Raw genomic sequence first — 21,665 nt, 5'->3', positions numbered from 1 at the left:
CAAAAGGGGGATGTAACTCAATTACAAAGGTGTTCCTAATGTTTGAACATTGTGTAAAGCTGCCTCATACAGCCCAGGTGGAAGAGAATAGTCCATTTAATGAATTCATGTAAAGAGCGTAAAGTTGCATGAAAGGAATACTTCCTCCCATCTGTCGCCCACATGGTACTGTTCAATTAAAATTAGTTTTTGAAAAGTCAGACTACACATTCGTCAACCAACTATTCACAGCATATCAATTATCGCATTCTTATAAATTAAGATCCAGCAAGTGCTCTCGAATGTGAGCTATGAGATTTATGGGCAAAACAGTAATGAGTCGATCCATTTCTGGTTAAAAAGCTCCTGACATGGCCATAGTAACATGCCAAGTGGCTCCATCTGCTGGTATAATATGATTATTGCAGTTACTCAGCTAGTAGAAACATCACCAGGCCTTTAAAATGTTGGAAACAGTTTACTACAATTTAATACAAGACAAATTTGCAGAGCATTAAAAATGGTAAAATACAAATGCTGCACATTTAAAAACACGATAAAAAAAATGTATGCCTTCAAATGAAATCTTTGAAAGTAAAGGAGTGGTGTGAGAAAATAAAAGTTAACAGGTTTTTATTCAGGACACAAAAAAATATCTAATGACATGAAACATGTACAACCCTGTTACACGTGTCCAGAATAGGGATGTTTCTCAACGGAAGGATGTCATTTACAAAAAACGGTTGTTTCTATGACTACAGTGGCTAGACAACTCAGAATTCACAAAAAAAAAAAGAATTCACTGCAAGAGAGGGGAACAAATCGAGTACGAGTAAATCTAGAGAACAGCCGATGAACAGGACTGTCCATCAACTCAGCAATATATTGGCTACACCAAATGAACTGGGATATTTGCCTCTTGAGGGACTACATGACCTTCCAGTTTGTCACTACATATGTGGATGTTGATATGGGAAACAAGGTGTAAGGGGTCAAATCTTCCTACAACTCCTTTAAATCAACTTAATGATAGTGGAAAAAAACACACTTAACATTTAATCCTGACATGATCTTAAAATGTTAGACTAAAGCAACAAGTATCCCATGAAATAACACTGTCTGCCTTGTTCCAGTCTCCCATACAGCGCACTGACAAGAGCACTTTGGCTGAGACATTTAGCCACAGGGTGGCGTACCTTGATCAAATCCATGCTGGTTTTGTTTCACATTACTGCAGAGCATGTGGATTGTCCAACCTCTCATCATAGGAATGGTTACAGTTCAGCATTACTGTGATAATGTTGTGTATATACACTCAACAATCAAGTGGTCATTCACATTTGCAAACAACAATGGCTTGAAACACCGGGCACAACTTTTGAAGTGACCCTTCTGTTCATCTGTAGCAGGCATAAAATAATGGCCTGAAACTAGAGGCCCGACACACTGGTCTTGACCAGAGGAAGAAACTGACAGGGGGAGGTTTTCTGCACAGTTCAACCAATCCAATAAATGTGGAGGTGGAGTTAAGATTGAGTGTCACCAGTCAGATCATGGGACCTTTCCATGAAAACTGATACATCCGATTGTTAGGGCACTCAGCAGAGGCTAGTTCATCTGTAATATTTTCTTACTTGATGTGAGGACACTGATTAAAAGGTAATCAAAATAATCAAATTCCAAGTTAGGAATAAGCAGCTACTCTAAAATATATTCATGATCTCAGCAATGGAATCAAAACTACATAGTTGACAGGGCATAGCTACAGAAAATAAAACATTGGGACAAAAGACCTAAAATATTAACATGACGATGATTAAAACAAAACGTACAATCCAGCCACACTACTAGCAAATTTGAGAGAAAAACCATGGAAGGAGTTTTACATAAAGGGGCCATATTTACCTTGGAACATCAAAGTTGAACTAAAACTACTGAAGAAAGTCTAGAAGATGTTTTCTGACCAAGGTGGCCCAATAGGGGGAAATCGGATAATACAATTCTATTGTTTCTACTGCATAACTAACTAAGGTTTAAGACTTGCAAGGCTGTCGGCTTCCCAGTGTCAAACATGGCCGTTGCCCACATTCAACGTCTCCACAGATTGTCTGATCGAGGATCAGTTGCCCTGTTAGATCAATTAATATATGGACCAGATACTGGATCAGCAGTCAGACACTGAATACAGGTCCCTGGACCATGCTATGATAGACTGCCCATTTTAACGTCTCAGTGAAGACAACTACCTTCAAGTCACCTTAATATGGCTGCCTGTACCTAGACAGGGTACCACAGAATCTACGGTCTTCCTGACAATTATATGCCGTAAAAATTTTGAAAAAAAATACTGCACAAAAAGTACAAAGTGAGAGAATAAAGCATGAGGTTGAAAAAAAACCCACTAAAAAACAAGCCCTTCCCAGTAGCGAGCGCACCACAATCTTTCTGCATCCTTCTCAGTTTCTATGTAAAATGGCAAGGTTGAACTGTTAGTTATTCAGGGATATTAGCCTGTACATTGGGGCATGGAGGGAGGTATCATGAGAAAGTGGGCAGTGTTCTCCATCGTTGGTTTGTGTGGTTTTTGTTATGTCATTACCAATAGGGTGGGGGTTGTCAGTCGGTACCAAATCCCTCCCCAACCCTCTATTTTGCCCTAACCCTTCAATGTTTGCAGATCAATATGGTGGAATATTTACCACCACTGATTATACCTATGCAGACTATTCAAACAAGTTAACATCAAAGGGTTAAGGCCAAGGGGGAGGAATAGGGTGTGATTTGGTGCTGGCTATACGAGTCTCCAGGATGTCCCTGCAGAGTCGGGGGCAAGAGGTCAGTGACCGTTCCCGTGGCAAGACATCCCGCTCACATGCTTACAGCACCCTTCTCTTTCTTGTCCCCATCTTCGTGCCAGGTGAGGCGCTCCTCATAGAAGGCTATGACGATCTGCGGGCACTTGTGATTGGCCTCCTTGGCTAGCACCAGATCTGCCTCGTCAGAGTCCTTCCTGTAGAGTAAGGAAATAAATATAACATCCTTATTTACAAACCTGCTGCCATGGTGATTTAAATCCAAGATTTGGTAGTATACGGCTTAGTCGACAACTCAATTTGTCGCAAAACTCAATCAGGACAAAAAGTTAGTAGAACTAAACTATTATCTTCAAGACAGTAGAGCAACCACTACAGTTAACCAGTTTGTCACCCGTTTGAAAACAAATTCTTATGGTGTTGTAATCTAACAAAAGACAACAAGGTCAACAATGTCTAAGTACTCAACACTCACCACTTCATGAGGAACATGAGATCTCCACAGGAGTCTGTGGCTCCAATAATCTTCTCCGGTACCAGACCCCTCTCAAAGCCTCTCGCAATCAGGACATCATCCTGGAGAAAAGACAAGTAATACCTTTATGTTGTACAATACTAGTGTAACTTTGGCACTGCTGGGGTGGGGGTGGGGGGGGGGGGGGGGCTGGTTAAGCACAGAAACTGAGTGAACAGTGTAATTTCACAAAGCCTTTGTCATTCCAGTGAAAGTCGGTCAAGAGGGTGTTGATTACCATTTCACTTTAAAATGAGCTCTTTGCAAATGAAGTTCACCAGGAAGATCAAGGCGCTGTTCTAGCCTACAATAACAACACTGAAGCACCACTGAAGAGGTTGTTAAGTGTCAGCCCACCTATCAGTAGGCTGCAAATGCTGGAGGTAACAAATTGCAATGAAAGTCACCCCCTTTCAGTAATCGAGGATTGGTTTCGTAGACTTGCACCTGGCAGTCAATTCACCTAGATCTTGTCTAGTGTAAACGACCTAGCCTGGTATATAAACCAATTTTGGGGTAAAAGGGTTTATCTACACCAATTAATGAGGTAGGTTACACACCTCTTTTTTCCGCTTGGGCTTGTTGCTGCTCCCCTCCTCATCGTCATCATCATCAGAGTTCCTCCTCTTGCTGCTGCCTTCCTTGCTACGGCCTGATGATCCCGCGCTGGACTTGGATCCTCCACTGCTGGGGGTTGCACCACTACTGCTAGGCTTCTTGTAGGTCTTCATGAACCCAGCAATGAGCTCGGGGCAGCCAAGATTCTTCTCTGGCTCCCATGTGTTGTGCTTTCTGCAATGAACCATGCATTGTAAAAGCAAGCTTGACATTTGACCGGAGGTATAAACACTAGTGTCCCAACAGTTTAAACCAATTCAGCGTGAACAAAAAAAACTAAAGCATGTTGAAAAGAATGGCCCTATTTTTTTAATAAAGATCTGAGAACTAACAATTACCAAAATAAAGACAATCAGGGAGAATCTAAAAATTATGCATTCAGTAGTATTTTTGTCATGGCATGGAGTCACTCAGCATAAGCCATGGCAAAATGTATAGAATTGCAGTTAAAAAAATAATTACAAAAAAAAAAATTAAAATACTACATTGTCTCTGCAGCCATAAGGAGGGCCTCAATTGTTAGGTCGGCAGCTGAGCTAATGGCCACGAAGCCCACTACCTAAGCCACATTATGGAAGGAAGAGGGGGAAAAAACTACATTGGTCTACTACGAGTCTCCAAAGAATGTTTACCCTCCATGTGTAGGAGTCAGAGTTGAACATTAGACACAGTAGCTGACTAAACTCAACTGTGACGTGTCTGATTAACTCCACCAACGACTTAAACAGACCAGGTGTTGAGGAATTCAGCTCAGAATAACTTAATTTGACCAAGGTCAATTTTTTTTAAGTATCATGAAACGTGTACCTTGTACCAATGTGTGTCTTCTGTAGTTGCATGCCTTTGTTTGCTGAAGTCCACAATTTTTCATGAAACGTTCATCAAATACAACCACTGTTTACTCACTGCTGTTGCTCTAGGATGGTAACGCTATGAAAATGTGCCAATTGAATTTCAAAAAGGAAACGGTCAGTGTTTGTATTTGATTACATATTATTTTAAAAGTATGGTTTTCAGCTAACAAAGGCACACAACTACAGAGAACAAACGTAGGTACATGGTAGGCATTTCATAATTAAAAATAGTTGGAAGTATTGACCTTGGGTGAATCGATGTAGTCTGGGCTGAATTCCACAGAGCCTGGTCTCTGCTCAACTCTGTTGGTGGAGTTGATCAGAATTTTCCTTCACCATGGAATTTAAGTCAGCAAAACACGCAGGTAACATTTTAGACTCGTTTTGAAACATACTGGAAGGCATGACATATTTTTGTTTTATTTGGATGGCTAAAGGTAGAAATGAGCTAGCTACTGCTACAGGAAGCATATTCATGTTGAAAACATGTCAAAGTAACATTGCATCACAATCACATGAGGAACAGACTTACTCTGAATAACCTTTCCACTTCAGGAAGAATTCAACTCGGCCCTTCACCGTCCTCCTGTCCAGCACCTTCTCAACAATGAATTCTTCCTCTTCTGAAGATGAGCCTGAGGCACCATCATCATTTTCACGAGTCTTCTTTCCCATGGCTAGCTAGGTTACAGTACCTAGGGTGAGTTAAGTGGCACGTCTCAACTTTTGAGAACCTAGCAAACGTCGAAACAAATTTAGAAATGTGTGCAATAAAGTTACACACACACTGGTCTGCTGTCCATAGCAAGCTAACTACGCACACTATGAAGTCATCAAAATTATAAAGCCGATAAACTAGTTAACTTGTCGGGGGTCATCTAGGTTAAACCCTGGCTTAAATTAATTATTCCTCAACCATGTCCCGACAGTTGATTGTCCCTTTAAAAGGAATCACTTGAATTATAAAGTACGCTAGGTTAACGTTTGCTCAGTCAGCCAATACTGTTAAATTAGCCGGCATGCGTATATTTGACTTATTTGATAAAACACATAACAATTTCCTCTCAATAGGGGTAAAATAAGTACTTAGTTAGCAAATTGCGGTTTTAATTCATTGCAGTTTGTTAGAAAACGATGCACAAGGACATTCAAATCTAAGTAGTCGAAAGCGTGTAGCTACACAAACGTTAGCTAACATGTTTGTCCCAACCAGCTAGCTAACCGTTCACTACCAACGTAGCTAGATAATGTTAGCTAACTAAGCAATTTTGCAAACGTTATTCTCAAGACTTTCTGCTTTTTTTAACTAGCTAAGAAATAGCTTCATGTTTTTACTCACTTTTGTAATTCGGATGAATTTATTGGAAACCCAAATTGCTTTCTTCCACCACACGGTTAGCTTCAGCAGTTGGCTGGATGCTTTTTCTGGGCTTTTTGTTCCCCCTCCCCACACGACTTGCTTGCGCGCCAAAAGCACAATAGCAGACCGTGCACGCCCACGAAAAGGACGGCGTCAAACTAAATAACTGTGATTTAATAAGTAAATGTTATGGCTAGAGATGTCCACTAAATAAATATGCAGACATTTCAGGATCATTTGGCAAGTTTTCTCAAATACTATATTACGTTTATTTATACAGACTTGCCAGAACATCAAATTCAATTCCATTGAAGTGACGTATTTTGACGTACACATTAAAACAATATAAACGTAAACTCACGCCCACCCCCGGCTGGTGTCGTTTTATTATTGGATATTGCTGATAACTGACTGTGAAGTACCCAATCTGAGTAGCAGCGGAAGAGGAACGATATAATTCAGCGGGAACAGCTAACCAATTGCTGAATCCAAGAGGCGTATCCGTCCCTATTTATTATACTATTTTCTTTCCAGGCACGGTCGTCTCTCTGTCGCAGAATTTCTGTCCTCGAATAAGGAACAAGGGATCGGAAACTACCAGCCACAATGTCGAAAGAGGTAAGTTTTTTTAAATTAATATCTACCTGCAATTTTGTGATATATACGTTTAGTGTATTAATATATCGTGCACGTTGACCAATCTAGTCAAAATGGCTTTCCCTTCACGAGCGTCTATTGCAGCTATAATTGTGGGGATGCCGCCATCTTAGCTGCAGGCCTCATGGCGTTGATTGTTCTTGCGTTTTGTTTAGCCATTTGAAGCGGACGTTACATGTATCCTTTGTTTTACACTACACTTTTACTATAATATTAATCGATAGTTTGTTCACATTTACCGGTTTAAAAAAATATTTTGTTTGGTGTACACTTGCCGAATGTACACTATGGAGTCGCAGTCGACCCCCACCACCCGTGGTCAAGGCCTTTCTTTTACTACACCGTGCTGACGCCATCATATGTTATTGTTCGATCTCCACAACTTGTTTCGGGTAACTTCAGGAATATGTCAAAATGATTGGCCTAGTTCGCTACAATGTAGCGCTCGCTCTCATTTGCTTCTTTCGCTCTAAATGCATTCTCCCTTTATGTCCAGGCCCCACGTGAACCCGAACAGCTCCGCAAGCTGTTCATCGGAGGTCTGAGCTTCGAAACCACGGATGAGAGTTTGCGAGCACACTTCGAACAATGGGGGTCTCTTACAGATTGTGTGGTGAGTGTTTGTGTACACATTTGAAACCTTTATACCTAGTTGGCTGCACTATTACGGAATGGGTTTCCATTGTCAGTCAGGGTTTGATTGGTTAACTTACATTGAACATCGGTGTAAGTTAAATATTTTTGCATTACTCTCTATATTACCAACAGGTAATGAGAGATCCAGCCAACAAGCGCTCCAGGGGGTTTGGATTTGTCACCTATGCTGGTGTGAATGAGGTTGACGCTGCCATGGAAGCACGTCCCCACAAGGTTGATGGTAGGCTCGTAGAGCCGAAGAGGGCGGTGTCCAGAGAGGACTCCAGCCGACCAGGTGCTCATGTCACAGTGAAAAAAATATTTGTTGGGGGTATCAAGGAAGACACAGAAGACTCCCACCTGCGAGACTACTTTGAGCAATTTGGCAAGATTGAAGTAATTGACATTATGACTGACCGCAACAGTGGCAAGAAGAGGGGCTTTGCCTTTGTCACGTTTGATGACCATGATGCAGTGGACAGGATTGTTAGTAAGTAGTGGTCTGAATGTATTTCCAGTTAAAATCACTGGCCTTTTGTTTTCTGCTGTAATTTTAAGTCTATCTTCTATCCCCAGTTCAGAAGTACCACACACTGAACGGTCACAATTGCGAAGTGAGGAAAGCCTTGTCCAGACAGGAGATGCAGACTACAGGAATGGGTATGAGGGGTGGTAAGTCCATGACTTCTTCATGGCAAGTGGTTTAATCTTTAATTATTTGAGGTTGGTCTGGTACTAATGGTTTATAATTTTCTTCCCAGGCCGTGGTGGTGGCGGCGGCGGTGGCAACTATGGCAGAGGTGGGGGATACGGAGGTAATGACTTTGGCTGTGATGGATACTTCAGTGGCCGGGGTATGTGGTGGTCCTGAACCACTCAATATCTCTGCTTGAACCTGTGTACTTAACCACTTGTGATTGTTTCAATATACTTTAGGTGATGCTGACTCGTCTGTTTCAGGAGGCAGAGGGGGTGGATATGGAGGTGGAGATGGTGGTTACAACAATGGTTATGGGGGAGGAGATGGTAAGATTTGATTTCTCTGTAGGACAAATGACAGCAGGAAGAGCTATAACATGAGACTCACAGCAACAGACTGGTCCATTTACATTTTAGTCATTTGGCAGATGTTCTTATCCACAGGGACTTGCAGTAAAGTGCATACATTTCTCTCACATGCCCCCAGTGAAATCAAACCCACAGGGTTCCTTGCATATCTATAGTGTGTACGCTTGTTGCTGGGAGTGTATTTAGACTAGAACCTTACTTTCTATAGGTGGCTATGGAGGAGGACCCGGTGGTTATGGTGGTGGTGGTGGTAACCGTGGCTACGGTGGAGGACAAGGAGGTTATGGCGGAGGACAGGGTGGGGGCTACGGTGGCGGAAATGGTTATAACGACTACAACAATGGCAATGGCAACGGCGGGAACTTTGGCGGCGGTAAGTCCATGGCTTCACCACAAGAGGCAGCACCAGTTGCTGGTAAGTGGATGGCTTCATAGGCTGTGATCAAATTCTCACACTACATTCTGTTTGGTTAAAGTATTGATCTACCTATACTTCCCTTCTAAGTGGCATGTAGTAAGCATAAAATGTTACCATATTAAACCTGAGATTTCGCATACAAAACCTTAGAGGCGTAGGCAGGTAGCCTAGCGGTTAAGAGCGTTGGGCCAGAAACCGAAATGGTCTACTAAATAAGAAGTAGTATGAGAACTCGGTCATAGCTGACTTGATGAAAGTGATGCATGAAATACTCTATCCGAGCTGTACACAAATGATTGGGAATATCCTTGAGCCTGTGTAAAATGGCCAGACTAATCTTCACTGAGTAATGTAACTTTTTAAATTGTGTGCAGGTAACTTCGGTGGTGGTGGTGGTGGCGGCGGCAATGGTGGCGGAAATGGCTACAATGACTTTGGCAGCTACAACAACCAGGCTTCCAACTACGGCCCGATGAAGGGTAACAACTTTGGTGGCAGCGGTGGTGGTGGTGGCAGCGGCGGTGGCAGTGGCGGGGGTAGCGGCGGTGGCAGGAACAGTGGCCCATATGGTGGTAGGTGGAACACGTCGGGCTATCAACTGCTCAGCCAGTGCTAAGCAACCAGTAAACATGTGTTAGTTTCTCAAAGCATTTGACTGTAAATTAACACCTTCATTTGTACTGGAGGCTCTTTCTGATTCAACCTTTGACCTTCTGTATGTTTCTTTTCAGGTGGTTATGGAGGTAGCTCAGGTGGGGGTGGCGGCGGTGGCGGATATGGTGGGGGCTCCGGTGGACGACGGTTCTAAATGTTCAGGAGGTATGTTTTTAAATGTGACTGTTTGAAACATAACGTGTGTAGATGAGACTTACGCATATTCTAGAATTTGTTAAATATGTAGTGTTCTGAAACTAGGGGATCCATTCTTTTACACTTTGATACATAGAGTCCTTGTAGTTGTGTTTTTAGCTCTTGAGCCTAGTGTTAAGAATGCTGGCTCTGGATCTCATGTAGTAGGTTCTGGTCATTCCATCAGTCAGTACACAGTTTAACTTGTTGTTCCATATTGTTCAACAGGACTCAGTACTTAGGAGAGGAGAGCGAGACAAGTGACAGGGCAGCTGCAGGTTTACAACCTAGATCTGCTCAGCCAAACAGATGTGGCAGGTTACATCTGCTACAAGAAGAGATGTGTACAATAGAGAAATCATGGAGGGGCTTCATTCGTTTTTCTGTGTTGTCAAACAGGATTATTTGATGTTTCTGGAAAGCAAGCATTCCAATGAGGTTTTATGTAGTTTTTCTTTGAGTCGTTTTTATTTTTGTGTAACTGCAACCAATCAAGTTGAAATAAACCACCTTTCAGTTTTTTTTAAACTGTCGTTCAGTCTTGTTAGTGTCTTTTAGGGGAATGAGGGGGAGGGTGTTTTCTGGTTTGGGTGTTTAATACATTAGAACAAATACAGGTCCACACGGCTGATGGATTAGGTCAATGACTCTTGAAGAAAAGTACCACTTGTCAATGGCGACTTGCCTAGCCCCATGTTTTATTTCTTTCTTGCGTGGGACGTTCTCTTCCAATGCACATACTACAGAATGTAGAAAATAACATGTATCCAGCACATCACTCAAAGGAAGGTTTGTGATACTATAGCTTTGAAGTCATTGCTGAACACGGTCCCAATGGATTAAGTTATGGTAGTATAATACTCAGTCAACAGTTCATGATCTCTTTGAGAACTGCACCGGAGATTTGAGTTGGCTGGCTAGATCACTCGCCTGTCATACAGCAAACCTGCCAGCAAAGGCTAGCTTACATGATGCAGTCTTGAGGCTAGCCAGCCATGGAAGCCAGCTGAGCTGAGGGCGAGTCATAGTAAACAGCCCATCGCCTGACAGGAGCAGTGTGAAGCAGGGGAGAGTGAGTAGCAAGAAGGCATGAGACTAGCAGGCAGCCGCTACCAAATGGCTTAAATGCTGTCTGTGGGTAAGGAGACTTTTCCAACTACTGTTAGTTTAAATAACATGTTCTGTAGTTAGTAAGCGCAAACTCTTGTAGTTAATGTAGACATGAATAGTATAGCATTCATGACCATGTACAGTTTATTTGGATGTGCAGAGATGTTTTAGTACAAATCACTGCCCCCTGTTCATCTGGTAATACAAGGGGCATTGACCTTTGGCGCTAATCGTAAAGATATGCTACAATCCTTGTAATGCATGCTTATGTTGGCAATCAAACTATGAAATGGTAACAGACTAACACCTTTCAATGTTGTATCGTCTCAGTCTCCTTTTCTTCTGATATTTCCTAGGAAACTAACTGCTCTGAAGGACTGCTACTGAAAGCATGATGACGTTGCACACCGTAACATTGCACACGGTAAGTGACCGTTTAATAACGGTTGGAAATATTCACAATTTTTATTGTGGGGGAATATCTGAAGCCTCATCTCTAAGGCTGTTGTGATTTGTCTTCTGTTTTAGGGTGCCTGAAGAAATGCAATGGTCGTTTTTTTTGTTACTGCTGTGCAGGATTTAACTTGTTTTTTTACCCAGGTCTGTTTATCAATAAAATATTTTTACATAAATATCTTCTATTTTGGTCTGTCATTTGCTAAATACTATGCTTAAACAGCTGCATAGTTGGTAAACAATTTTCATCCTCTAATACAATTCATGCAGGGACATAATATAATTTCCCCAAATGTATGTCTTGATTGAATGTCAAGGCACCTTCAGAAAGTTTGCACACTTGAGTTTTCAACCTTGTTACAGCCTGAACTTTTATTTTTTATTTTTTTTTACCCCTTTTTCTCCCCAATTGTTGTAGCTACTGTCTTGTCTCATTGCTACAACTCCCGTACGGGCTCGGGAGAGGCAAAGGCTGAATGTCATGCGTCCTCCGATACACAACCCAACCAGCCGTACTGCTTCTTAACACCGCTCCACGGACCTCCCGGTCGCGGCCGGTTACGACAGAGCCTGGGCGCGAACCCAGGGACTCTGATGGCACAGCTGGCGCTGCAGTACAGCGCCCTTAACCACTGCGCCCCACAGCCTGAAATTTCATGGAATGAATTGCAACTTCGTCACTGTCCTACACCAATACCCCATGTCAGTGCAATTGTTTTTTGAAATGTGTAAAGATGTCGACCACTAATGTGGAGTGACTATTTTGCAGAGTAAATTTGCTTAGGTAGTTGCATGGACTCAGTGCAGTAAGTATGATTTCATCTCTGTACCCCACACATACAATTATCTTTGAGGTTGAGCAGTGCATTTCTAACATCAAGACCAGGGAGTTATTGAATGTCACTTTGCACATGGTGACATTACTAATTACACTAAAGATACAGGTGTCCTTCAAACGCTGCTGCTGGAGATGGTGGCCAATGGTGACTTTAAAACTGTTTAATGGCTGATGGGAGGACACTGAAGCTGGATCAACATTGATACTCCACAATGCTAACCTAAATGAGTGAAAAGGAAGCCTGTACAGAACAAATATTCCAACCATGCATCCGGTTGGCAAGATATTACGATGCCCTGAATAGTGTTATGCTTGGGGCAAATTCGACACATTAAGTACGGTTGTGGCTGCATCATGTTATGGGTGTTTTTTTTCTTTTTTTCTCTTTAGTTCAATGGAATTGAAAGCCTAAAGGAAATCTGGTTGTCTGCTTTCCATCAGACCCTAAGAGGCAAAATCACCTTTCAGCAGGACAATAACCTGAAACACAGCCAAATATACACAAGTTGCTTACCAAGACTACATTGAATGTGGGTGGCCTAGTTTTGACTAAGATCAGCTTTTGATTTGGGTGTGAATACTTCAATAAATATGGATTATGTCAAGGGGTATAAATACTTTCTGAAGGCACTGGTCTTACAACATTGAATAAAATGTATCCAGAACAAGCATAGCCATATGACTTCACTACTAACTATTGACTCGCTTGTACATGAGCACAGTATCTAAACTTTTAGCTGCCATATACTTTCAACATTATGGTCCCATGTTTCATGAGCTGAAATAAGATGCACAAAAATGTTATTTCTCATTTTGTGCACATTTGTTTATATCCCTGTTAGTGAGCATTACTCTTTGCCAAGATAATCCTTCCAACTCAGGTGTGGCATATCAAGAAGCTGATTAAACAGCTCAGTACGCCCAACCTGCCTCGCAACCGCAGACAACGTGTGTGGGCGAGTGGTTTGCTGATGTCAACAGTGCACCATAGTGGGGTCATGGTATGGGCAGGCATAAGCTACGGACAATGAACACAATTGCATTTGGCAATGGCAGTTTGAATGCACAGTGATACTGTGGTGCGATCCTGAGGCCCATTAAAAACATTTTTTTATAAAGGTATGTGACCTACAGATGCATATCTCTATTCCCAGTCGTGAAATCCATAGATTAGGGCCTAATTGATCTATTTTAATTAACTTATATGAACTAACTTAGTGAAACTCTTTGAAATTGTTGCATTTTATATATTTTTTCAGTATACTTATTGGCTCTTACTGTACTGTAGTATCAACATTTCATAATGGTATATAAACAATGAGGCAGTATACAATAGCTGTCCAATAGATTTCATCTTTACATTATTCTCCATCCAACACGTCAGTACGTGGCACCAGGTATACGTTCCCATCAGGGGTCTGCTGTAGAGAGTAGTCCTCTATAGAGTAGGGATGTCCATCCTCATCCCGGAGCTGAGAGAACACTTCTGCATACAAGTCTGTGAGGCGGTGTTTAACAATAGCCAGGTTGTGTTGGAACTCCATTCTCTCTCTGGCCAGGTGATCCCTCTGAGCCTGCAGTTGACCCAGCTCTCCCTCCAGGTAAACTATATTCTCCAGCTTCCTCTTCCTGCAGTTCTGAGCCGCCACCTTGTTCTTCCCCCGCCGACGGATGTCTCTGACGAGGGCGAGCTGGGAGTCCGTGAGCGTGTACTTGGTCAGGAGCTCGTTGAAGTCGTCCACAGGTAGGTTGATGATCTTCCCCAGAGGGAAAGGGATCTTAAGGGCGTGAGCTCTGCGTTCGTCCCGGCTCAGAGGGACAGGAGGAGGGTTGCCTCTGGGTTTTACATAAAACGCCTGAGAAGAGCTCCCTATGCTGACAGAGCTGTTAAGGTGCAAGTCATTCAATGCACCCGGTAAACCCTGTTGATGTTTCATTGACATGGGAGGCAGGAAGTGAGGCTGTGGTTGCATTTGGGATGGTTGTGTTACAGGGAAGTAAGAGGGGTGCGGCCCTGAGTAGGGGTAGGACTGAGTAGGATGCTGCTGATAATCCAAGGAGTAAAGGAGGCTAGCTCTCCTCCCTTGCTCACCCATACTCTCCATCCCCCTGTGACTATAGTTCAGACCAACCTCTGTGCTTGAACAAGCAGGTACGCCGGTCATGACATCATCCGGTGAGGCCAGCGGTGGGCTAGACCCCAGCGATAGGCCTGAGTCAGACTCCAGATCATCCACAGTGCATGGTTGGTGTTTGCCCTGCCTGTGATCAGTCCCTAACATGTGTCGACTCGAACCTTGAGAGAGGCCAGCATTGTCTTTTCCAACAGACCCCTCACCACTGACACTCATCAGACTCATTTGTTCTAGAAAATTCATCTGCGGTGGTGGCAGAGGGTTCAGAACTCTGGGATTCAGCTGGGCTCCAGAATGAGTTCCAGAGTGTCTGTACAGTGCCTCAGTTAATTCACTGGTAGCCTGATGCTGGCAGGCTGGCATTACATCAGAGTAGGTTCCCTCATATGCAACATCACGGTTTGTCTCACCACAACAGGGGAGAGACTGTGTATGAGAGTGCGACTGAGCTATGCTATAACTTCCCAGAGATCTAGGTGGCTCTGTGGGATGGTACTGAATACTTTCATATGGGCCATCATGGGGGACCTCAAACTCCTAAAATGAAAAACAAAGTAAGAATCATTAGTTGATGCTTTCTCTTTTCATTAGTTTATCATTACTATGTTACTTTATGTATAAAACAAAATAATTATACATGTTTATCCCTGAGATTTAAATTGCTATGTGTATTTGTGAACATGCAAAATATAATTTCATAGGAGAAGAATAAATCATCTATGGGGAATGAGTGTAAGAAATGAAACTCTAAAGCTGTGTGTGTGTGGGTTAGGGGGGCTGGCTATCTTACCTATAAGTCACCTGCTGCCCATAGCACACAGTTCACCCCCACCTTGGTATACACCCATAGCACACAGTTCACCCCCACCTTGGTATACACCCATAGCACACAGTTCACCCCCACCTTGGTATGCACCCATAGCACACAGTTCACCCCCGCCTTGGTATGCACCCATAGCACACAGTTCACCCCCACCTTGGTATGCACCCATAGCACATAGTTCACCCCCACCTTAGTATACACCCATAGCACACAGTTCACCCCCGCCTTGGTATGCACCCATAGCACACAGTTCACCCCCACCTTGGTATGCACCCATAGCACACAGTTCACCCCCGCCTTGGTATGCACCCATAGCACACAGTTCACCCCGCCTTGGTATACACCCATAGCACACAGGTCACCCCCACCTTGTTATGCACCCATAGCACACAGGTCACCCCCACCTTGGTATGCACCCATAGCACACAGTTCACCCCCACCTTGGTATGCACCCATAGCACACAGTTCACCCCCACCTTGGTATGCACACAGTTCACCCCCACCTTTATATGCACCCATAGCACACAGTTCACCCCCACCTTGGTATACACCCATAGCACACAGGTCACCCCCACCTTGGTATACACCCATAGCTCATGCTGCCCATGCAAGTCTCTCTTAGGTGTGTTATCAAGTTTCATGTGGAAACAGGTGGTCATTGTGCTGTGCAAGGGGCTGCTTGCGATGTACAGTGTGCTGTGCTTGCCCCCACTCCCTGTCTCTTCATCTTGCCATACCTCAATTGGCCCATTGTTGAGTGTGTGTTATTTTTAAGTGGGAATACACAGCATTTCCTTAGATTAAATGTGTATACATAAACTTGACACTACTGTGGTTGGTTTGCAAGATTGTGTCATTTTCTCTTTTCTGTCTGTCTGTTTGTGGTTGCCTAATTCACTGCCATGGGAGTGTTTTGCTAAGAGAGGCCAACAGTATGAAATTGCATCTCACACAGTAAGGATATCATTAAAAACAATAGCTATAGTTTTCCATATCGCTATGGCTACATGACCAGCTGATGTAGGCAGAAGAGAGAGGCTTTCAATCAAACGCAAATCACATTTCAGCTATATGATTACATAATTATCAGGCTATTGAATACTCATCCTCCTACCTGAAGATCTGTGATGGCCATCAGTTCCTGCCAGGCCAGGTCCATCTCTGGGTCGTGGGGGGCTCCACGTGACCGGGCTCCAGGGGCATGGGTGGGCATCGACACCCCCCCACACAGCCTGCCCGGATTCGCCAAGCCCTAGAGAATGAATTGGTAAATGCTGTAAATCTTAGATATCTTTGAGTTATGGCATTTTTATGCTTTATTTTACAACCCTATTTTGACGGTATTTACACTTACAACATGAAAAATGTAATGATACTTGCTTCTTTAAATAGTTGAACACAAAACTAAACCCTTTTTCACAGGAAAGAATCCGATGCCCAGCAAATACACAACCACCACACAACGTTGTCTCAACGGTCTATTTCATTACATGATGTCACCCACCTCACTTTGTCTCCTCAGTGGGAGTATATAGTTGGCTGCTGCACACATTCAGGACAGGCTGTGGTTGCAGGGAACCCTCCTGGAACAGACCGGCAGAAACAACGATTATTATCAGCTTTTTTCATTTTTATTTAGCCATCAGAATACACTGATTACATGCTGAACTCATCTCTATTGATTCAATACATAGATGCTAACACACAAAGGAAAAACTCTAGAAGTCTCACCTCATCTAAGAAAAACACTACATGTTACAATCCTTGAAGATAACCTGGTGTATTCATCACCTCCGTAAACTGAACACACACCTCATTTCATACTGCAGAAAGATGCACATACCATAAAGGTAGACTCACTAGAGATGGCTACATGTACTAGATGTGTGTTTGGGTGATGTTCTGTGTTAAACTGTTTGGGACATGCGACGACCAGGCACACAGAGTTCCGTTGGGCTGGATCCCTCCTATCAGCTGAGCTGTGGTGCTACTATGTCAGTCACTGATAAGACAATCTGCTGGGAGACAGCACAGCGCTCCCTCTGCAGCAGTAAACAGGGGCTGGGGCCTGTGCAGTCAGGCCTATGCTTCTTAGTGTAAATTGAAAGTCAGGAAGGGCTTGATAACCTTAATAAATGGTTTAACCTTTAAAATGCTTTATACGATGTAATGTATTTTATCCCTCTGTAGACGCTCTGGATCAGTAATGATGATAGTGGACATACATCTGGGACATTCCCATTAATAAGTGCTCATTTGAGAGTAGCAGACAGTACATTGTCCTGGTTTTTATAGTCATTGTACCACACATGAATTTCATATTTAGTTTTATGTATTGTTGTTGGCACTATAGATACTGACTAAGATACTTTGGATGATGAGAGGCAACAGGCAAAAACTAAGTTATGCATCTTCCAGCATTTACTGGCATTCCTCACTGGCTTTGTTTGGAACTCAACGTCATTCAAGCAACTTATTTATACTCAGGAACAGAGCAGGAATCCTCTGCAACAGCACAATGATGACCATTCCAGCTTCCATTACCACAATTGTTTATTTTTTTATTCTCATCTCCCCGGCAACACAAAATATTTTCAAGCAATCTCTATTTTCCAAGTTTTCCTGATTTAAAGATCTTAGTGATAAAGTATGTAATTTACAACATAGGATACATTGCTGCTTCAGAGGAGAAAACTTGATTCATTACTTTGGCTCACACATTCGCATGTCACTCTCACACAGCTAGGAGGTGATGGCTCTCATCTGAACACTATTGCAAAAATGTGACATTATCCCAGTAAATACCGTCACCTAATTCATCGAACCACTACATGGTCATCCATCTTTGTATTTGTACTCTGTGATCTGTAGCTACAGGTTCCCATGCATAGCATAAACAACGTAGATGGGCTTGTAACTCATATCCTGCCATAACCACTGTTATGTTTGTGGTGAAGGCTGTTTCCTCTAGTACTGAGGGGGCAGATAAAGTCGCCTGGCCTGGCTATCAACCAAGTCTTACAGATCTTACATTAGGTGTTGCATTAACACAAAAAATAGCTCAGAGTGAGAAGGTGGTGGGCTATACATGAATATCACAATCCTACTACTCAGCATACATTGTTTTACTCACGATACTAGGCGCAAGGGCAGCAATGCTAACCCAGACAGAGTACTATGGACAAGGGAAAAGGATGCATTGTGTAGTTCTGAAGAGTAATATCTTAGAAATGGTCAGTAGGTAGCCATGACACTAATTCCTGAAGAGGACAAATAAGACTTGAATAGTAACAGTGAATAGGTCATTTACTAACTGGAGATAAATTAATGGCTAAATAAGTTATCTGGCCTAAATACTTTCTACTCAATATATAGGCTACTAGGATGACAGTTTGATTATAAATATATGCTTCTTCTTCATATTGGGCATTTGCATAATGTTTTTAATATTTTTTGAATTTGAATTTGAATTTAGTGGCAATTGATTGTCAGTTGTATGTTGTCAATGGGATTATGTTTGTTGAATAACCAGCTATCAATTGCTTCTAATATTTTTGAGAACCTGTTTTGCACAGTGATGACAAGGTAATAATGAATGTATGAAAAAGGAAAAACAGGGTATATGTAAAACATGAAAGAAGTAGCATTATCTGGCAATGAAAAAAAGCTGGAGAAAGAACATACCTGAGCAACATGTCTCTGAGTCTTCAACACGTGTTCGGGAGACAAAACTCTTCAGAATGACACAGTAGAAACATAATAATCCAGGTAGAGATGAATAAAATGACTTTATATTCACTTTTGCGAGGACGAAGGTGAACGTGTCCACTTTTAACCGACCATTATAGGGAGTGCATGTGCTTTCACTCTTTCTATCTATCTCTCTCTCTCTCTCTCTCACTCTCTCTCTTTCTGTGTTTCTCTCTCTGCCAATCTCTAGCTCTCTGCTCTGCTACATAGACAGTCCCAAGCAGAAAAGGGGTGTCTCTGCCTCCGATGTAAGCAACTTTCCTGTAAAGCAACCACACCACAGTTTTTAGCTTCTATCATTAATAAAACACTTGCACTCTGACAACAACAAAAAATCCCCTTTTCCCCACAAGAGAAAACCACAGACCAAGGACACGGCATACCGCCAAACAACCCCTTGTTACCTTTTAAAACAAAGACAAATTAGTCTTAGCTAGGATGAATAGATGTTTAATCTACATGTTGCCTACATTCTCAGACTAATGAACCATTATTACTCGTAGACATGATACAACATGATGCACAAATCCTTATACAAATCTAGCTGATCGCGAGTCAGCAAGTCCGCTTCGTATGAAAGGCCTATAAGAAAGCTTCCCTCAGAAGTCCTCTGAAAGGAGAGGTTTGTGGAGTGTGATCTGGAGCACCTGGAGTTAAACCACCCTGGTATTGATTGCTGTTAGAGAGGGCCCTGTGCAAGTGGGGGACGGGGGTGAGTTGCAGACAGGCTGGATTGAGACTTAGTTTAGTAGGGATGGAATGTACACCTCCACCAGGTAAGAAAGGCTACATTGTTCTTCTATCTGGCAGAGCAACCACTGAGGGAGAGAGAGGAGCAGGGGGAGAATAGAGAGGAGCGTGACTTACAAAACTCTCCCCAACACTGCCCCAATCTAACACACTCTGTATTTATAAAGGCAAGCCTAACCTGTCTAATGAGTAACACTAGCATGGTGGACATTTTACTAGACTTATCTATACACATACAGGAATTGTTCATTGGTAATAAGCCAATTTAACTCTTCTCGATTATTTGATGAGCTTGGTGGAGTAGTTTTACTTCTGTGCAGTAATGTACATATAGCGGTCGTCCAAAGTGCTGGTGTGGTATTCTCATGTTCCAAATCTGGATGCATAGTAACGACATGCAACATGAATGTTTTTCCAAAAAACAACATGAAAGGGGAATTCTACAAAATCGATTTATAAAGGTGGGGTTCATATTTCCAAAACGTTGAATAAAGAAACAAGAAACCAGTCATATTTGTAAATCACAAGGAACATACACTGAGAGTACAAAATATTAGGAACACCTAGCTATGATTCCTTATTGATGTCACTTCTTAAATCGACTTCAATTAGTGTGTAGATGAAGGGGAGGAGACAGGTTAAAGAAGGATGTTTAAGGCTTGAGACAATTGAGACATGGATTGTGTATGTGTGCCATTCATAGGGTGAATGGGCAAGACAAAATATTGAAGTGCCTTTGAACGAGGGTATGGTAGTAGGTGCCAGGCGCACCAGTTTGAATTTGTTAAGAACTGCAACCCTGCTGGGTTTTTCCCACTCAACAGTTTTCCATGTGTATCAAGAATGGTCCACCACCCAAAGGACATCCAGCAACATTGACACAACTGTGGGAAGCATTGATGTCAACATGGGCCTTGTGGAATGTTTTCGACGCCTTGTAGAGTCCATGCCCCAACGAAGTGAGACTGTTCTGAGGGCAACTCAAAATTATGAAGGTGTTCCTAATGTTTTGTACACTCAGTGTACTTCTAATAGTACACATAAAAGAACATGGCAGAAGTTTTAAAAAGTAATATTATCAAGTCAGATCCCAGCTCCAAGCCACAGATTATGATGATGTTTTTGTGTCATTGTTCTAAAAAAATGTAACGAGTAGGTGGCTGACAGAGTCAAGAGAGGTGGGTGTCTACCAGGAATCAGAGAGAGAAGGGACTTCCCAACTTCTCAGCTTCCTAGCACCCAGCCCCCTACTCACCCACCTCCTAAGAATTCCAAAGACTAGGCTGTTATTACCCAGACCACAATGGTTTTCACCCTAATTGCAGTTCCTAGCTCAACGCCCTCTCTTTGTGGTGGTGTTTGTTTGCAGCAATTGGTCTTTGACATCTTGGGTAAGTACTTTTCAATTTGTTCTGCTTTAAAGTGTCTCTTGATTTTGATAAGATTTCTTGTCCATTCCCATGATTTGTATAACATCTCTGAGTATAATCCCCCAAACTCACTATTTATTTATTCCTTTGTCCCTGTCCCCTTGGCCCCCCGAGGCACGGCCTGTTCACCCCGCTATCATCCAGAAGTCGAGGTCAGTACAGGTGCATCAAAGCCGGGACAGAGACTGAAAAACAGATTATATCTCAAGGCCATCAGACTGTTAAATAGTCACCACTAGCTGACCACCACCCAGGAGCCTGCCCTGAACTTAGCCACTGTCACTAGTCAGCTACCGCCCGGTTACACCACCATGCACCTTAGAGGCTGCTGCCATATGTACATAGTCATAGAACACTGGTCACTTTAATAGTGTTTACATACTGTTTAACTGACTTCATATTTATATACTGTATTCTAGTCAAGGCCAACCTATTCAACTATTGCTGTACATATACTATTCTTCAGATATACTACATATTCTATCCATATACTGTCCATAATGTCTATACATCCCATCATATATACTGTACATATATATATACACTACCGTTCAAAAGTTTGGGGTCACTTAGAAATGTCAGTGTTTTTGAAAGAAAAGCACATTTT

The 21,665-nt window shown here is 42.5% G+C and overlaps 3 protein-coding genes across 12 annotated transcripts; 1 reads left to right on the top strand and 2 right to left on the bottom strand.

Annotated features, from left to right (window-relative positions):
• Nucleotides 1-437: 437 nt before the first annotated feature.
• Nucleotides 438-6,448, bottom strand: LOC139416808 (chromobox protein homolog 5-like). Of its 4 annotated transcripts, none has more exons than XM_071165883.1 (5): nucleotides 6,118-6,448; nucleotides 5,311-5,512; nucleotides 3,867-4,098; nucleotides 3,268-3,368; nucleotides 438-2,989 (listed from the first exon to the last, which is right to left on the bottom strand). In XM_071165883.1, exons 2-5 carry the CDS (start codon nucleotides 5,451-5,453, stop codon nucleotides 2,848-2,850), a joined length of 618 nt encoding a protein of 205 aa, XP_071021984.1. In that variant the 5' UTR covers nucleotides 5,454-5,512; nucleotides 6,118-6,448; the 3' UTR covers nucleotides 438-2,847. The 4 variants fall into 4 exon arrangements, with proteins under 4 accessions (XP_071021984.1, XP_071021985.1, XP_071021987.1 ...); XM_071165884.1 differs by having other exon boundaries at nucleotides 5,311-5,473; nucleotides 6,118-6,255; XM_071165886.1 differs by having other exon boundaries at nucleotides 5,311-5,455; nucleotides 6,118-6,255.
• LOC139416782 (heterogeneous nuclear ribonucleoprotein A1-like) lies at nucleotides 5,341-10,294 on the top strand. Of its 2 annotated transcripts, none has more exons than XM_071165847.1 (11): nucleotides 5,341-5,478; nucleotides 6,673-6,756; nucleotides 7,292-7,408; nucleotides 7,564-7,921; nucleotides 8,008-8,091; nucleotides 8,193-8,246; nucleotides 8,368-8,457; nucleotides 8,708-8,914; nucleotides 9,292-9,489; nucleotides 9,649-9,736; nucleotides 9,995-10,294. In XM_071165847.1, the coding sequence occupies exons 2-10, from the start codon at nucleotides 6,745-6,747 to the stop codon at nucleotides 9,723-9,725; spliced, it is 1,197 nt and encodes a 398-aa protein (XP_071021948.1). In that variant the 5' UTR covers nucleotides 5,341-5,478; nucleotides 6,673-6,744; the 3' UTR covers nucleotides 9,726-9,736; nucleotides 9,995-10,294. The 2 variants fall into 2 exon arrangements, with proteins under 2 accessions (XP_071021948.1, XP_071021947.1); XM_071165846.1 differs by having other exon boundaries at nucleotides 5,353-5,478; nucleotides 8,008-8,103.
• LOC139416771 (transcription factor NF-E2 45 kDa subunit-like) lies at nucleotides 10,216-19,056 on the bottom strand. 6 transcript variants are annotated; one of them, XR_011635127.1, is made up of 5 exons: nucleotides 16,972-17,042; nucleotides 16,633-16,711; nucleotides 16,243-16,380; nucleotides 12,003-14,842; nucleotides 10,216-11,964 (listed from the first exon to the last, which is right to left on the bottom strand). XR_011635127.1 is itself a non-coding variant. In XM_071165828.1 (4 exons), the coding sequence occupies exons 2-4, from the start codon at nucleotides 16,678-16,680 to the stop codon at nucleotides 13,532-13,534; spliced, it is 1,497 nt and encodes a 498-aa protein (XP_071021929.1). In that variant the 5' UTR covers nucleotides 16,681-16,711; nucleotides 18,813-19,056; the 3' UTR covers nucleotides 10,430-13,531. The 6 variants fall into 6 exon arrangements, 3 of the variants coding, with proteins under 3 accessions (XP_071021929.1, XP_071021930.1, XP_071021931.1); XR_011635125.1 differs by lacking the exon at nucleotides 16,972-17,042 and adding an exon at nucleotides 18,813-19,056 and having other exon boundaries at nucleotides 10,430-11,964; XR_011635126.1 differs by lacking the exons at nucleotides 10,216-11,964; nucleotides 16,972-17,042 and adding an exon at nucleotides 18,813-19,056 and having other exon boundaries at nucleotides 12,317-12,864; nucleotides 13,206-14,842.
• Between the last annotated feature and the right edge of the window lie 2,609 nt (nucleotides 19,057-21,665).

Source organism: Oncorhynchus clarkii, chromosome 9 (assembly GCF_045791955.1).
Source record: "Oncorhynchus clarkii lewisi isolate Uvic-CL-2024 chromosome 9, UVic_Ocla_1.0, whole genome shotgun sequence".
Taxonomy (NCBI): Eukaryota; Metazoa; Chordata; class Actinopteri; order Salmoniformes; family Salmonidae; genus Oncorhynchus; species Oncorhynchus clarkii.
This window is presented reverse-complemented; position numbering and strand designations above follow the sequence as displayed.